The sequence below is a fragment of the Cariama cristata genome, unplaced genomic scaffold (assembly GCF_000690535.1).
Source record: "Cariama cristata isolate BGI_N322 unplaced genomic scaffold, ASM69053v1 scaffold21399, whole genome shotgun sequence".
In the NCBI taxonomy this organism is placed as follows: domain Eukaryota; kingdom Metazoa; phylum Chordata; class Aves; order Cariamiformes; family Cariamidae; genus Cariama; species Cariama cristata.
Window position 1 is genome coordinate 1,656 of NW_009636612.1, and position 16,452 is coordinate 18,107.

Consider the following 16,452-nt stretch of genomic DNA (forward strand, 5'->3'; position numbering starts at 1 on the left):
TGGCCAAGCATCTGCCTGGACCAAAGTTTAGCTCTGAGAGGAGAAGCGCATCTGTTGCGAGGGAACTGCTGCTGGGAGCATTTGCCAGGAAAAAGGGATTTGCGTGGCGGGCTCTTGGTGCCTTGTGAGGTGGTGTTTGCTTGGGACTTTGTGTGGGGGAAGTGACCGGGACAGGTGGAAATGCAGTTGGGTTGGGGGGCATATGGGGCTGGCGTGGGAGCGTGGGACATGGCGGGCCAGATGTTGCAGTTTGGCACCATGTGGCTGTGGCTGCCTCCCCCCAGCCCAGGCAGGATGAGGGAGAGAATCAGAGGGTGAAAATAAGTTAGTAAGTGAGGAGACTGGTGGGTTGAGATCAACACAGTTTAATGGTCCCGTGGCAAAAGCAACATCCACAAGTAAACCAAACAGGGTGAACTATTTTCAGCACAAATCTGAAATATAGCCCTAGGCTATCAACTATAAAGAAAACTAAATCCAGCCTAGCCAAAACCACCATGCCTGAGGAGGGATGGGAAAAATGGAGGGAGGTGGCGACACGGGCGTCTTGGCGAAGGGCTGCTGCCTTCCTCGGTGGTCAGGAGTAGTTCCTATGTATGTCTGTCCGGAGGCACATGTGCATTGGACTGGAGGGTGGGTTTTGGTGTTCAGAGAAGAGGAGGAGGGCAGTCTGTAGGGTTTGTCTGAGGAGTCTGTATAGCTGGGTATGGAGATTGAGGCGAAGGCTTGTGGTTATGGGCGTGCCTTTGGAGAGCTTGTTCCAGGGCAGCGTGCTGTCCCACCATGTCCAGGCTACTTGGGATGAGCTGGGGCTTTGCACAGAGAGCTTCTTTTCCTTGCAGGAGTTGGCCGATGAGGTGGGCGAACCCCCACCTGGGTGGCTGGGGGCCAAGAAGCCGGCCTTGCCATTGGCTCTCGGGCCAGGGCCCCGCCAGGCTCGGCAAGGGCTGGCCGTGGGCCGTTGCCAGCCAAGTGGCTGGGGGAGAAAGTGGAGGGGTGGGGGTCTGTGCCCCTAACCCAGCGGGCCCCAAGCGACCGAGGACGGCATTATTGTTGGCAGCACTTAGCAGGGCAACAAGCAGGGCCCCCCACTCTGCCCCACAACCACATGCCTGCCCAAGGTAAGAGCAAGCTGCAGGGCCGCCTTCGGCAGCACTCGGGGGGTAGGAGGCCGGGGAGAGCTCGGCCTTCCTCTCCCCAAAGAACGAAGGACTTTTAGCCTGGAGGTGCTGCCGAGGGGCCGGGCCGGCTCCGGCACCTGGACAGCTCCCCGGCCCCCGCTGCCTCCACCTGCTCGACCTACTGATGGCAGGCCCACCCCTATCAACCCATCCGACCTAGAAATCAATAAAGTCACCACAGGCATCCTCCTTCCCCACCGTCTCTCACAAGCATGAGCAGTAAAGCCCAGCACTGCTCCACGAGCTACCCAGTCACCAACCACCTGACTTCCCTTGGCCTCCACCACCCATCACCAACACACCCAGCAAGATAGCTAGCTATCACCAGCTACCCACCGAGAGATCACATTAGCCTCGCTCACTACAGGCAGGCTGCCAGCCATCAGGAGCATCACCACCAAAGTGAGTTCACCACCTCCTGCAATAAGCACCATCAGGCCCATTGACTCCCTCCATCATCATCTCCACCAGAAGGAAAGAATTGCCTCTACTGCCGACAGCCAGGCACTCCTTCACCATCACAGGTGGGACAGGCAGTTAAATCCTCTAAAAAAAAAATGACAGACCAACAGACACTCCTCATCAACATCACAATCCTCTTGAGCTACCTACCTACCATCCACAACAACATCATCATCTACACTTTGATCTAGCTCCAATACACAGGCACTCCATAGGTTACCCCCAGGAAAGCCCGATCATCACCACCAAAGTCAACTACCACCAGTAAAGGCAGACACACTGACACTCCCCTCCATCCTGGGCCCACTAACTTCATTTACGCACACCAAGACCAACATACAGAGCAATGGACAGAAAGAGAGGCAGGCAGAGAGAGGAGGCAGAAAGCAAAGGAACAGCGAGAGAGCGTGCACAACAAGGCAGGGAGGAAAGGAGAGCACAGAGTAAGGAAGAAGAGAGGCACAGCAAAGAGACAGAGACAAGGCAGAGAGCAAAACCAGCAGATGTTCAGGGGTCAAGACAGAGACAGGGAGCCAAAGAGCAGAGCACAAAACAAGTAGGGAAGAGAGAACACCTAGAGACACAGAAAAAAAGGCAGAAATCAGAGCAAGGAACCCCTAAAACAGATAAAGCAGCAAGAAAAGACACAGGGGCGGAGGGAAGTAGACAGGGCGCGACACAAGACACAGACACGGAGGCTTACAACACCCAGATGGAGAAGCAAGCTAGGGACAAGACAGAGACAGAGATTAGCTACAGAGAGGATAGACAGAGGGAGAGGGGGACAAGACGACACCCAAGGGGAGACGCCTACAAAGACACACAAAATAGAAAACTTCCTTACACAGGGGAAATTACAGAGAGAGGGGAGAGAGGAACAACAAAAGGGACAGGGCTGACAGAAAGAGACAGAGGGGCAAGGTGGGGGGCAGAGAGACAAGGGCTACACAGGAAAGAGGCACATAAAGAGACAGCAGCAGGTAAGGGAAAACAGAGAGAACCAAGGAGCCAAAACCACGTGGGCAGCTGGGGCAAGACACAGAGACCTGGCAGGGGGGTGACAGACAGAGGGGCACACAGAAAGAGCTGCGAGAGACAGAGAAGGCAAGAGACAGGGCCAGGCAAGAAAGAGGGACAAGGGAGACAGAGATGAGGGGAAACAGAGAGGGTTTGCCCTCTCGGCTGCTGGGGCACGCTGCTGACTCCTATTGAGCCTACTGTCAACCAGGTCCCCCGGATCCCTTTCTGCAGGGCCACTCTTCTTCCTATTTAGACTTGTGCCCAGCCTTACTCTGTCCTAGGTGTGGAATCCAGCATTTCACCTTCTTAGATTTCATCCCATGAATTGCTGCCCAATGCTTCAAGCTATCTAGATCCCTCTACAAGGCATTACGTCCCTCAAGAGGGGCCACAGCACCTCCCAGTTTAGTGTCATTGGCGACCTTGCTAATAGTGTGTTCGACTCCTGCATCTGGATCGTCAATACATACATATACTGAACAGAACTGGCCTGAGAATTTAATCCCAAGGAATGCCACCAGTGACTGGTCACCAGCCAGATGTAGCCTCGTTTGCCACAACCCTTCGAGCTCTGCCCTTTGGCTGGTTCTTTGCCTGGCATGCCATGAACACGCTCGTCCTGTGCTTGGACAACTTGTCCGAAAGAACGCTGTGAAGGAAAGAATCAAAAGCCCTATTGAAATCCAGAAAAACTGCACCCGCTGCCTTCCCTTCATCCACTAGGCAGGTGACCTTATTGTAGAAGGATATCCAATTACTTAAACAAGACTTTCCCTTTGTGAACCCATGCTGACTGTGCCCAGTGATTGCATGACTCTTTCAATGCCTTTCCATAGTACCCAGTATGATCTTCTCCATAATTTTTCCAAGAAGTGAGGTTAGGCTAACAAGGTCTGTAGTTCCCTGGGTCTTCCCTCAAGCTCTTTTTGTAGACTGCAATAATGTTAGCTAGCTTCTAGTCAGTGGGGATCGCCCCAGACTTCCAAAACCTTCAGTAGATGATCAAGAGGGGTCCCGCCGTAACATCCGCTAGCTCTTGTGGTACTCGTAAGTTCCAGGAGCTGACCAACACTTCCAGTTCCTCCTCCAGTTCTCCTCATGAGCCTCACCCTCCATCCCTCGCCCGCCCCGGCAGAAAGGGCCCTCACCAGGCAAGCTCCTGCACCAGACCCCCTCCAGTATATCAAGCCACCGCTCACAACTGCTTCTGCTCTCTGAGAGACCCCTCCCTCCCAGGCCTCCCCCCAGCTGCAAACAAACAGCCCCTTGACCCAGAGAGTACGCCTGTGCCAGGAACACCAAGCCAACAATCAGAGCCCTTGGCTCTGGTGTGCCCCATACGTAGCCCCTGCCCGGCCCCCTGAAGCCTCTGCTCCCCATCCCTCCCGGGGTCTCTCTCCAGACCCAGCATCCTCCCAGCCCCAGCTGCTTCTCCCCCCCCCCCAGCCCCAGCTGCTTCTCCCCAGCCTCACCGCCAGCACACAGGACCACACCGCTTACGAAGGATTACAACAATTTATTCCCACGCAGCCGTTTCACAGAGTACAAACACAAGACAAGACACCAACACAGACAGTTCCCCCACACCCACCAGCACCCTGAGGCCACTCTCAACTCTCCCACCAGGCGCCCTGACGCAGCCCCACACCCATAGACCCCAACCCTGTTCTTCCCACTCGAAAAGCTCTGCTGCAGGACACCAAGCAAACATGGGATGGGATTCCATCCCTCATTTCTCTGGCTTTCACTCCTGCCTGCCAGAAGGTACCTCTTTCCAAACATTGGGACCGACTTGTCACCACTGCAGCACACTGACAAACTTCCCAGACCCCTGGGGATGAGCTCAGCCCTCCGCCACACCCTCAAAAACACCTCTGCTCTGGAGAGCCAGAGCGCAACACTCTCCCAAGGCGTCACGACATCTGACAACAACGATGCGCTGCTCTGGCCCGTGACCCGTGCCGCGACACCTACCTTTGGCCAAGTCTCTGTGCTCGTAAGACACCGACGGCAGCTCCTGAGGACCACGCGCTCCGGCCTGGCCCGCATTACCGACACGGGTGCGGGCCACCTGCAATGCATGCTACAAGGGAAAGCCTGGGAAAAAGCTGCAAAAAACCCCTCAAGTCCCACATCAATGATGGAAACCTGCCAAAAACACCTCCCGGAGTCCCACATCAATGCCAGAAACCTGAAAAACACCCCACATCCTCAAGTCCCGCATCGATGCCAGCAAACATCCATCTTTGCCTTGCTGTCGCCGTGCCTGCCACATGCCACCTTCACGGCCAGGTCTGCATCCGATCTCTCTCTCTCTGGGTCAAGGCGTTTGCTTGCCTCCATGCAACAGGATGGGTCGGCGGCAGCTTGGCCGCTGTGAGGGTGCTGTCTCCTACCCTACAAAGACTCAGGCTGACACGAGAACAGTACTTGGCTGGGCGGCAGAGCCACACCTACGAGGTCAGGTCCCGCAGAGATGCGCGCAACCACAGGCACCGAAAAAAAAGCCACCAGAAGGGTCGCTTGGGCACGGTGCCCCCCTGAAGAGCTGGAGGCTGCCGACACAACAAGACCCACATGAGCTGGGACCTGGCATGCACGCCATAAGTGGTTCCCCACCCTCCCGACACCCTAGGTGCCCCGCAAACTGTGCCGGTCCCGCACCCTCCTGAGTGCCCCGTGTCATGGCTCGGCCCCCCGCCCCCAAGCCCCTTCCTTGACCTCCAGACTCTACCCATGGCCTTTACTCTACCCTGCCGCTGCCCTGCACCATGCTATACACCATCACCGTACTGGCAACTGACTGCGTGCCCGCTCTTCAAAGTCTGCCATCACTGGCCTCACAGCCCTCAGGCACCACGCTGCCAGGCAGTTCCATCCCCTGGGAATGGCACGCATCTGGCTCCCTGCCCTTCACCTCCCTCCTATCTGCAACATGCTGCACGTTCTCGGCACCTTCCCCACACCGTTCACCCCTATGGCCCCTCGGCTCAGACACAGAAGCCTCCTGCTAAGCTTGCCCCAACTCCTCTTGCGCGACCCCCAGTACTTGCCCCTGCAGCTCTTGCCATCCCCTTGCAGCGTGCCCGTCACACAGCTGCAGAGGGGTCCATCAGCCTGGCTTGTGCAGATCTGCTCGCAGCCTCCATTGTCCTCGCACCAGTCTGATCCTGGGCACAAAGAGCAAAGGAAGACATCTGAGCCATGCCACCAGAACACAAGCCCCCGATCCTTGGCTGCCTAAGACCCACACTCCCACACTCCCTGCTACAACAACAGGGCCCACAAGAGCACACCCAGCACCTGCCAGGCAGGCCCTCACATCACAGATGGTGTGGGGATGATGCTAGGACCCAGCTAGGCTCCCATCATCCCCCATGACCCTAAAGCAGCACCTAGTCTGATGCTCACAACCTTCCAGGGGCCTTTCAGGAAGACAAAGCAGAGCACCCACAGCATGGGGCCACATGGCCAGAAACAGAGCACCCCACACCACCCCGGACTCCTGCCACCCACCCTGCCATCACGCCATCTCCTGCGCAACCACCCATGGACCCCTTGCAAAGAACACACACCCCCGAGCAAGGTGCATCCCCGACGTGGCCCACACCTGCACCCACAACCGAGACCCACGCACCCTCCACCCTTGCCTCCCGGCAGCAAAAAAACCCTGAGTTGTCTCTTGTGCTTGTCCAGATTCCTGCTCAAAGGAACAGCCTCTCCCCACAGGACACACACATGCACATGTACTTCCTCGCCCCAGGATCCTGCCACACTCAGCTGCTGCCCCACAGCACATCACCAGCTAGACCTGGAAATCAAAGCCCCACAGCCTTCCTTGAGGTCACACACACTTACGCTTCCTCCTAATAGGCCCCACCGAGATGATCTGCTCCTTGGGCTCCTCGGCAAATGCGCTGGCCATCCTTGTGTGCTGAGGGCAGTTCTACGCAGGGATAAACACCATTTCCATCAGTGTCGGCCCCTGCCCGGGTCCCCTCCGTGACCCTCCGGCCAGCCCGGCTCCCAAAGGGACCTTGCGACCAGGCTCAGAGAGCATGGGTGCTGAGGCAACCTGCCCATAGCAGGGAGCTCCTGCCAGCACCTAGAGGGACACGCGACCCTCCTGGCCTTGCCCCTGGGACTACATCTCCAGCCGCCTCTCTGATGCTGGGGCAGCTGGGCTCGCCATGCTCCACCAGAGCCCTGCAAAGCAAGCAACCCGTCCCTCATCACTTGCCCCACTTACTATTTTGCAGGAGTATTTCTCTGAATCACAAAGCGAGACAGCACAGTGGAGGTGAACTTCATCATAATCCCCAATGAACTTGAAGACCGTGACATGGAAGCGACATGTCAACGACACCCCGTTCTCCTCTATGCCAATGGTGTTGTCCTTCATGTTTTGGCACCTGCGCAAATCACCAACTCTCACTCTGGCCCTCCCGGGACCGGGACCCTCCCTTGAGGGACACCGCTCGCCCCATCCCCGTAAGGCCCCTCGCCCTGGGTCCCATGGCAGCACGCTTAGGTCCTGCCATGCCCACCTCCTCTGGATGAGTGCATTGCATCCTGCTTCTGTAGCGTGACCCTCTCCTGCACTTTTGACTTCATTGTACTCCCACTTCCCAAGACACCTCTGCCACAATGCACATCCCCCCCCATCTCCTATGGATGCCCTGACACCCCCCATCTCCTATGGATGCCCTGACACCCACAGCATTGGCGACACAGGGAAGGCTGCTTCTGTTCATGGCTGGGACTCCGTCGCATGCAGGGCCTCCAGCTACCTCTACGTTAAGCAAACTAACTCCTGCACTAACAACGTAAGCTGCCCTGTTCCCCACCCTTTCTGCATCTTGGTCAACTGTCTCACTGACCGAAAGCAGCTCCAACTGACAACAATGCCCCTTTGAGCATCCTCCCTGACAGACATGACAAAAACCAATGGGGCATGCTGGGCCACCTGTCCCGCGGTCGCTCACCCTCCCTCGATGATGAAGTAGCGCAGCTTGTCATTGCTGTCCCGTGAAGGGGTTGCGTAGCATTTGTTCAGCATCAGGATCAAGTGGTTGGAATCGGCCCCGACGACAAAGACCCCCACATAGAGCACATCCCGGGTGGTGAGCACCACCTCACCCTGTCGGTAGGGGTGCTTGTAGGACGAGTTCTTGTACAGGGCCATCTTGGTTGTGAAGCTCCCTTCCTGTGTCGGCACCGTCAGGTTAATCACACTACCAATGACAAAAAATACCAGCTCAGACAGTGGAAGGGCTATGAACCCCCGACTCGATATCTCGCTTTGGACCCTTGCCATCTCGCACTCCCATGCTTGTGCGACGGGAGAGGCTGCGTGGCTCACCCCAGCTCCTACCTGAGCATCGGCCGCACAACTGAATCCAGGGAGATCTTGATGTCCAGCTCGTAGGCACAGGAAAATTCCACGTTGATGGTCCGGTCCCGGGTGATGATGTTGCCTGTGTTGTTCGCGCTCTCAATCCACACCGTGTTCTTGTACACTATGTGCGTGCTGTTCGACTGCAGAAGGAACACAGGGCATCACTTGAGACCTGCCATCTCTGCTCCCCTGCTCCTAATGAACACCTGGGCCGCTGAACAAGCCGCATGATGCCAAGGGCCCTGCTGCCTCTCTGTCGCTTCTGGCCAGAAAGGGTACGGTACGGCAGGGCTAAGAACCACTAGGCAGCACCCTTATTTTACAAGACCTGACTCGGTTTCTCCCGACCCCCCACCCCACAAAAGCACCTCCTGAGCATCACTCACACTGACTTGCACCCCCGCACTGACATCAAGCTGGGCTGCTGCGGAGGAGGACTGCTCAGCTGCCGTGAAGCCACACTGCCTCAATGGCCCCCCATGCCAACAAGTTCCTTGCATACACAACAGCTTAGAATACACAGACCGCTCTCCTCAGTCTCCCAACTACTCCTCTGTTTCCTCCCACATCCCCAGGACTGGGATTCCAGTCAGTGAGGTGATGGCGACCGCACACCAAAGAACCGTGCATGCTACAAAGCCTGCCCATGACCTACTGCCCAAGCACAAGCCGCCCTGATTGATGGTCAGAGATAAGTGCATGTCCCAGATGCCAGCTGACTCTCATGTCCCTTTGGCTCCATCAAGCCGCCTCCCAAAGGCACGCTCCCCCTGCCTCCTCCACCCTCAAGTTCACATGAATAAGACACTCAAGATGAGCAGCCTGGCCTCCGCTCCCAGCCCAGTATGCCCAAGTCCTGGCTCACCTGCACCACGTTGCCACAGTTGCCTTTGGTGTTGTTGATCTGGAAGGAGATGAAGTCCTCCCCTTCGATGCCAGGGCAGTGGCGGTCATTGACCCGCACCCCTTCACGCTCAAAGCCCAGCTGGAACAGCTTGCACTTTGAAATGGACACCTCCATTTGGGCGGCTTTGCAGGTCACCTCTGCATCAATGATGTCATGGGTGGCTAGAGGAGAAGACAAGACAGCTTCAGGTCACCACAAATGGCACCACAGGCCCAGGCCGCCAGCCTGCCCAGCCCTCCTCCCCACTGCCAGAAACAGGCCGGGATCCTCTCCTGCCACGCACCCTGCCCATCTGACATCCCTGCTGCTCAAAGTGCTCCCAAGGCAGAGACGCCCATAACATGCGCTTCAGAAAACCCGCTCCCTGCTCCTGTCCTGAACTGCACACAGTCACAAAACCCCCTCTCAGCAGAGGTCCTGGCCCTTACCACCTCCCTTCCCAAAGCCCCAGCAGTACAATGGCCTAACACGCACACGCCTGCGCCGCTCAGCGCCAACCCTGTGGCCGAGACCAGAGGACTCACTGTTCCCATAGGGCGGAGGCTCGATGCAGCCGCACAGCTCCCCACCGTTGTCCAGCTCGCAGCTGCGGTTGGGGCAGTCAGCGCCCACGCAGGGATCTTCCACCACTCCTGCTAAACAGCATAAGACAGAGCGCAAACACGATCTTTACCCTCAGACCGCAGGGCAGACACCTCCAACCGCCACAGCCTGCCCCCTCCGTAGCAGGCACTCTCCCCGTCTCCCACCAGTTGCGGTCCCAGTGGGACGCGCTTCCCTTCAACCTAGATGGCCCCTGGCTCTCTTACAGCAATTCTCCTTCTCGATCCACTCCGTGCCCAGGATGCCAAAGGTGCGCCAGGCCTCGCCATAGGCGGCCAGTGAGCCGCACAGCTGGATCTTCTTGTGGTTGTAGCAGCCGTCCAGAAAGCAGGACTCGTAAAAGGGCAGGGGGTCCAGGAGGCCGTAGCAGGGTTGGAAGAAGCCTTTCATGTCCGTCAGCTTCAGGCAGTAGCTGTCACTCTGCAGCTCCTGGATCTGGACGTTGTCGCAGGAGGCGGCGTACTGCGAGTACTGCAGCTCATTGCAGCTGTGGGCATTGGACACATCGCGGGAGCTCCCGTCGCGGCCGGCCCTGCTCCCGCCCGGCGGGGAAGGGCCGTCCGCTCACCTCTTCTGCATGCCGTTGGTCTTCCAGCTCTGCGCGAGCACCACACTGCTGATCGCTGGCTTCCCTCGCAGTGTTGCATAGTCATCCGTCCGGTCGCCGTTGAAGTTGCCACAGAGGCCGCACACCTTGTTCTGCAGCCGCTCCCCGATGGTGATTTTGATGACATTGAAGCCATTGTAGCGGATCTGGATGTCGGGGCTGGAGTCGATGACCAGGAAGCCCTCCTGGCTGAAGATCTTTGTGGAAAGCCCCGTGACGAAGGGGATGCTCACCTGGCTGCCATTCACCTGGCACAAGAGAGGACACGAGGCTGAAGTTCCTCCCGTCCCCTCCATCTCTGGATGCGAGTGCGAGCCACCTGCAAACAGCTCCATGACTGCCTCCCACTATCCAAGCTGTGAAAGTACACTACCTTGTCTTTGGCAAGGGCTGGTACATCCTCCTCCTTCCAGCCTGATGGATTGCTCTGAGCGCACTGCCTCCCTTAAATGCCTGCACGAGACCGTGCCACAAAGGGATCCCGACTCGTGCAGATGCTGTAGCCTGGGACTCATCGCTCACCAGGAAAGGCCACAGACAGCACCCTTCAGAGACTCAGCGATGCTACAGCGATAGCCAGCCCTCTGTACCCCTCTGTTCTGGAGCGGGCGGATACCCTGATGAGATCTTACCTTGACAGTATTCCTGTCACTGATGAGGATCTGCTCCTCGTTGATGTAGAAGTACACGGGGGAGATGATTGTGAGATTGGGTGAGGACCACTTGTCAAAGTTGATGATGAGCTGGAAGGAGAAGTCGGGCAGCTTCTGGCAGATGGTGGAAAGGACGAAGGCGCAGTTGGCGGGGAAGCGGAGGAAGGCTCCGTCGAAGGTGCGGAAGACGCCGCCGCCTGCCGCCAGGCAGAAAGAGCTCCTGGTGCTGAAGCAGCCACGGACGCCATTGCGCAGGGCGCACTCCTCGTCCGACTTGCAGTGCCGCGGGTCGCACTGGATGAGGTTGCGCCGGAAGCAGCGGCACCGGCGGGGGGGATCCCCGTTCCAGAAGAGCTGCTTGGGCTGAAACAGGGACTCATCATCAGCTGGCAGGGCTGGGGACCCCTGCAGATGCTTGGGCCAAGGTTTACACGCCCCTCTGTTCACGGCAAGCAAGAGCAGGCAACGAGGACAGAGGAAAACATGCAAAGAACACGCTGGCAGCTGGCACCTACCTTGCAACATCTCTGCTACCCACAGGCATGAGGCAACTGCACGTTTCCACTGCCACCGCAACCTCCCTCACCTCTTGTACACGCACAAAACCCACAGCACACTGAATACCTCCTTGACCTCTTTTTTGCACCCTGCCGGCCACCAACCCATCTGCTAGGGTCCCCATATGACAGTACCCCAATACTGGCTCCTTATGGGTGCGGGGCTTGGCAAAGACACCTTATGTAGAGCAGTTTCACCAACACAAAATACAACCCACCAGAACATGAGCAATGCCACCAGTAAAACACCCTGCGATTCAAACTTCCTAGTAACATCTGATAGCTACACATAAGTAAATTTCATGCAAAACATTAAACCTGTCTTGTGTGAAATACCTGGAACAATGTGGTCATACAGTACTGGACTTTGGCACTCATCAAAGCCAGTCCTCCCAGTTACTACCCTTTCTTCCCCGCCTCCGCCAGTTCCCTCCTGTGCCTGCCTGACACTCAAGACATCCTCAACTGACAACCATGTGACGATTTTGCCAGACGGAAAGACTCACTACACAGCACACCATGGGAGGACATCCCTCTCCTCTCTACCCTTGGTAACCCCTAGAGCTGCAAGAGTCTCGTGCTTCCACTGAATCATCCCTACCCTCACCAACAACCATGGTTTCCATCACCAGCATGGTACCAGGCTCTTGCCTTGTGGAGTCTTACCGACTCCGTTTTTCTACTCCTCTAGGGGATATAATTCCCACAGGCTCTCAGATCAAGGCTTCCTTGCTCTATGCCAGCCTTCCTCACACCCAAGCTGTGACAGAGCGGCCGTGCAAGACACTCAGGCTGGAAACGAGACTGGCAAATGAGAAGCACCCTTATGTGTAAGCCACCTGACCTGAGTGTGTGCCGGTAGTCAGATCGGAGGTGGACCCCGGCCCCAACACAGGGACTCCTCCAGCAGGAGAGATGGCAATGTGCCCTGCAGCTCAGAGGAAGACTCGGGACACCACACCCCAGCAAATACCAGCCATCAACATTCAGCCATCAAACATCCCACAGGCCATCAATGGGGCTGTGCTACCAAGCCCGCTTTGCCTCTCTCTGCCTCTGCTCCATGCACATCTGCCTGCTCTGCCCCTTGTTCCCCACCCACTCTTGCTTGGTGCAAAAACACCAGACTTCAGAGCAATCCCCAAGCATGGCCATGGACCGGCAGACACACATGATGCTGATGAAGGAGAGGACCTGTCCCTCCAGGCCTTGCAGAGAGCACTCTCTCTGACTAAGGCTATGACCCTGGCAAACGGACCCAGCGCAACACCCAGTACTGGCCTGGCCTGACCACTGTCCCTGCTCAGGACACGAGACTCTGCCCAGAAATATCGGAAAGAGGGTGGAAGAAAGCCCTGAGAGAAGGATGTGAGCAGTGTACCTCATAGTATTTGCCGTCAGAGTAGCAGCCGCAGTTGTGAGGTAGGATGCAGCTCTTGCCATTGAGGACGTACCCAGGGTCGCACTGACATCCCTCCACGCAGTAGTGGCTGCAGTCGCTCTTCAGTCGGATGGCAGCGCATCGGGGCTGGCACAGGGACACGCAGCTCTCGTAGTGGCTGTTGGGGGGACAGCTGACGGCTGGGACATTACCAGAGGACAAAACGGATACAGATTAGCTCCCTGGACAAAACCAACCTGGCCCACAGCCACACGTGGGGCTGGAATCCCTGCCACTTGGTGTCCCTGGGTAGCTAACTCCCCTGCCAAGGTGGTTAACGTGGACCACGTTGTCCAGAGAGAGACCCAGAGCTCCCAGGCAGGCAACCAAAGGGAAAAGGCAGCCTTTGTCCCTCCATCCTACACCACTTGCCAGCCGCCTACTCCATGCTGAGCAACACTTTTCCATTACTCACCACTGTCTCTGAGCTCCTGCACCTCAGTTTCCCGAAAGCCCTTTCCCCGTGCTCCCGGCTCTCCCACAAACAAGCCTGCTCACTGACATCTCCCTGCAGGAGGGACGCTCGTGCTGGCCCTGGGGCCTTTCAGGCAATGCACAGAGCCTCCGCACTCTCCTTGTGGGGACATGTTTCAGGGGACGTGCTTTTGCTGTGCCATCAGAGCGTGAAGCCTGTGAAGGATGCTGCCTGTGCCCGAGCGGGCCGCTTCTCCCTGCGCCTACCAGGGACCATTTCAGACTCGGCATGCGGGGTGCCGATCGATGGCCTCACCACCCCTGCCCTATGAAAGCAGTGCCTTATGAGCCATGAATTTGCTCATTAGAAGGGAGAACAACATAAATTTAATTTTCGGTCTTGTTAGCAAAGACAATTGCTTCCCATCTGATTTGCCAGATAGATCGGCTGCCAGAGAAGCTTGCGGCCCCCATCCTCAAGAGCCTAATTGAACATTGCATCGTAATCTTATTGACAAGAGCGTGTGGCTTCATTAGAGCAAACACGAACTCTTGGCTTTGAAGGCGACTAATATAATTCCTGTTTAACAATGGAGGGATGGCTTGATATCTTCTGAACTTGAAGCTTCCTTCTTTCCATCCCTGCTCCTGTTATACCACACGCAGTTTGTAACAACTCCAAGAGAACACAGTGCCCCAGATCCACCTGATCCCACACCTCCGCCTCACCCGGCAAGCGCGGGAGGGACCAGCTGCCAGGGTCTCGGCCTCCCCCTCCCTGGTCTGCAGACAGGTCAGTCTGGTGGGCTCAGTGGTGACTATGTGCACACCTACTGTGCCGCTTTAGCTCACCGCTCTGTCAACTGCCAAAAAAATGAGGGGGTCCCTGGGGCCATCCCCAGGTGCTGACTGTGGGCGCCTGGGACGTGTCTGGGTTGATGGCCTGGAGGTGGCGGGTGCCCGCTGGTGCTCCATGTGGTGCTCTGCTACCTCTTTATGGGGTGAGGTCTGACAAGTGCTACGGCTACGCTGCACAACCCCAGGAAGCACCTCTAGAGGAGAAGGACCCGGGGACAGAGTGGCACTTACAGCACGAGGTGAAGTTCCTCCAGCCAGTAATGGCGATGCCCTGTGTTTGGCACGTGCTGGCGTAATTCTGCAGCCAGCTGCAGGCTGTTTGCATGGCTCCCCCATCAACGCAGGTGTCAAAAAGGCAGTTCTTGTAGAAAAAGCTGGGGCTGATCTTGCTGTGGCATTTGGCAAAGACACCGCTTTGGCTCGGGATGAGGCTGCAGAGCTGCTGGGGTTTCCAGAAGCCTTCCACCTTCCCACAGGCAGGGCAGCGGTCGCCGCAGCCCACACGGCAGAATGCATCCCGCTTCACCCAGCTCTGGACGAAGTCGGTAACGCTGGCGGCTGGCATGCCACTGGCGGCCACCAGGTCATCCTCAGGGTTGCCATTGTAGCGGCCGCAGAGGCCATAGGTCAGGTTCTGGAAGCTGCGTGGGACCGTGACAGAGAGGAAGGTCTTCCAGTCGTACACCACCTTCAGCCCAAAGTCAGTCTCGACTACGATGTGAAAGCCAAAGGCAAAGATGTTCACTTTGCCCTGGCCCAGCTTCAGGGGCAGGTAGAGACGCTCATCGTTGATCTGCGGGGAAGGAAACCAGATGATCGTGAGTGGGAATGATGATTGGATCCTGTGGGAGGATACAAATGAGGGTGACTCGGCACTCCCGGACCAAGGTCCCCGCTGGCCTTGCCTCTACATGCAAAACAAGGTAGCCAAAATGGAAGGCCCCCCCAGAAGCTGTGCCTGGCAGCACCCTAGGAACAAGCCTGAGCGTACACACTTCCCGACCCCCAGAAAACCTCGCGAGCTATAAGGCATCATGCCTAGGGAATTGCTCTGTGGTTTCGGAGTCACGGCAGAGAGAAATAACCATGGCCCTCATGGCCCAACACTCACCAGTACAGTATATTTGTAGGCACGGTGGATGACAATGTTGTAATTGAAGACCTCCACTTGTACTTGTTTCACCCACAGGGCCAGAGAGGTGTCCCGATCCTCGTTCTTGGCCGTGACAGTGAAGGCCGGGAAAGTGTCCGAGCGCTCTGCCCTAGGCCAGGCGATCGTGGTGCACAGGATGAGTGAGCAGCTGCTCTGGAAGTCAAAAGAGTAGCCATCAAAAGTCAGGTAGTGTCCATAGCCGGAGATGATGCAGGAGGCATCAGTGCGGACGTGGCAGTAGTAGAGGCCGTTCTCCTCCAGGCAGTACTCATCGTCCTTGCAGGAGATGTTTTCGCAGTACACGCTGTTGTCAGAGCCATTGCAGTAGCAGAGGAAGTGGCAGGCAATGTCCATCCAAAAGGTCTGGTTGGTGGCCAGCTGGCGCCCCTCGAAATTGCAGCCGCACTCGCCACGGGGAATGCAGCGGCTGCCACGGAGGGCGAAGCCCTCATCGCACTGACAGCCCTCTGCACAGACGTCCGCGCAGACGGGACCTGTGGCCAGGGTCTCGCAGGTCTCCACGCAGCTCATGCACTCCTCGAAATGGCTGTTCTCCGGGCAGGCGAGAGCTGTAGGGCCAACAAACATGGAGCGTGACTTCTCAGCTCTGGCAGCTCTGGGCAGCAGGGGGTAGGGGAACAGGCAAAAGGTGGGAATGGGGTGAGTGGCAACCAATTTGGGGAAAAAAAAGCAACAGGGAAAACAGTCCCAGCACCTTACCCGCCACCGGCTCGGCTCATCCCCTTTGCGACCTCTTCTTCTCTCAGCCATCACCCTCCTTACATCACAGCCCTGTTCTGCTATGTGCTGAACGACACCTCCTCCCCCTATTTTTGAGGGTACGAGGCCAGAGCTTGGCCTGAGGCCACTACCCAGAACAAAGAGGGTGTGCTGCTCCCCCCTTCTCAAACGGACACCTTCCTCAAACCTCCACAGTGGAGACGGGGGCTGCTTCCCCACCACGTACTTCCACACCGGGGATTTTTCACATTTGCTTCTGAGTTATGAATGTTTTCCCATCAACGGCAAATTTATAGCAGCAGCTAAAAACAAACGTTATTCAAATTATCCTTTGGTGGTGGCGTACAGCACTGTCACACACCATCTGCAGCTCTGGAATGCTCCTGTGCACTGCATCATAAAACTCCTGATGCCTCCTGAAATGCCACCCTAAAAAATCACCTCACTGGGAAATCTG

General features: G+C 56.9%; 1 protein-coding gene across 1 annotated transcript in view; it reads right to left on the bottom strand.

Annotated features, from left to right (window-relative positions):
* Positions 1-4,637: 4,637 nt before the first annotated feature.
* The window catches only part of TECTA (tectorin alpha), a gene marked incomplete at its 3' end in the record, with an annotated part of 28,086 nt that continues 16,271 nt past the window's right edge, over positions 4,638-16,452 (bottom strand). Inside the window, exons 10-24 of the mRNA XM_009707984.1 lie at positions 15,213-15,823; positions 14,333-14,894; positions 12,770-12,969; positions 10,811-11,194; positions 10,140-10,426; positions 9,778-10,058; positions 9,493-9,603; positions 8,927-9,129; positions 8,038-8,201; positions 7,649-7,897; positions 6,913-7,075; positions 6,522-6,609; positions 5,717-5,833; positions 5,094-5,218; positions 4,638-4,746 (exon numbers count right to left, since the gene is read on the bottom strand). Coding sequence (XP_009706286.1) covers positions 4,638-4,746; positions 5,094-5,218; positions 5,717-5,833; positions 6,522-6,609; positions 6,913-7,075; positions 7,649-7,897; positions 8,038-8,201; positions 8,927-9,129; positions 9,493-9,603; positions 9,778-10,058; positions 10,140-10,426; positions 10,811-11,194; positions 12,770-12,969; positions 14,333-14,894; positions 15,213-15,823 — 3,654 coding nt within the window. The remainder of the gene's footprint in view (positions 4,747-5,093; positions 5,219-5,716; positions 5,834-6,521; positions 6,610-6,912; positions 7,076-7,648; positions 7,898-8,037; positions 8,202-8,926; positions 9,130-9,492; positions 9,604-9,777; positions 10,059-10,139; positions 10,427-10,810; positions 11,195-12,769; positions 12,970-14,332; positions 14,895-15,212; positions 15,824-16,452) is intronic.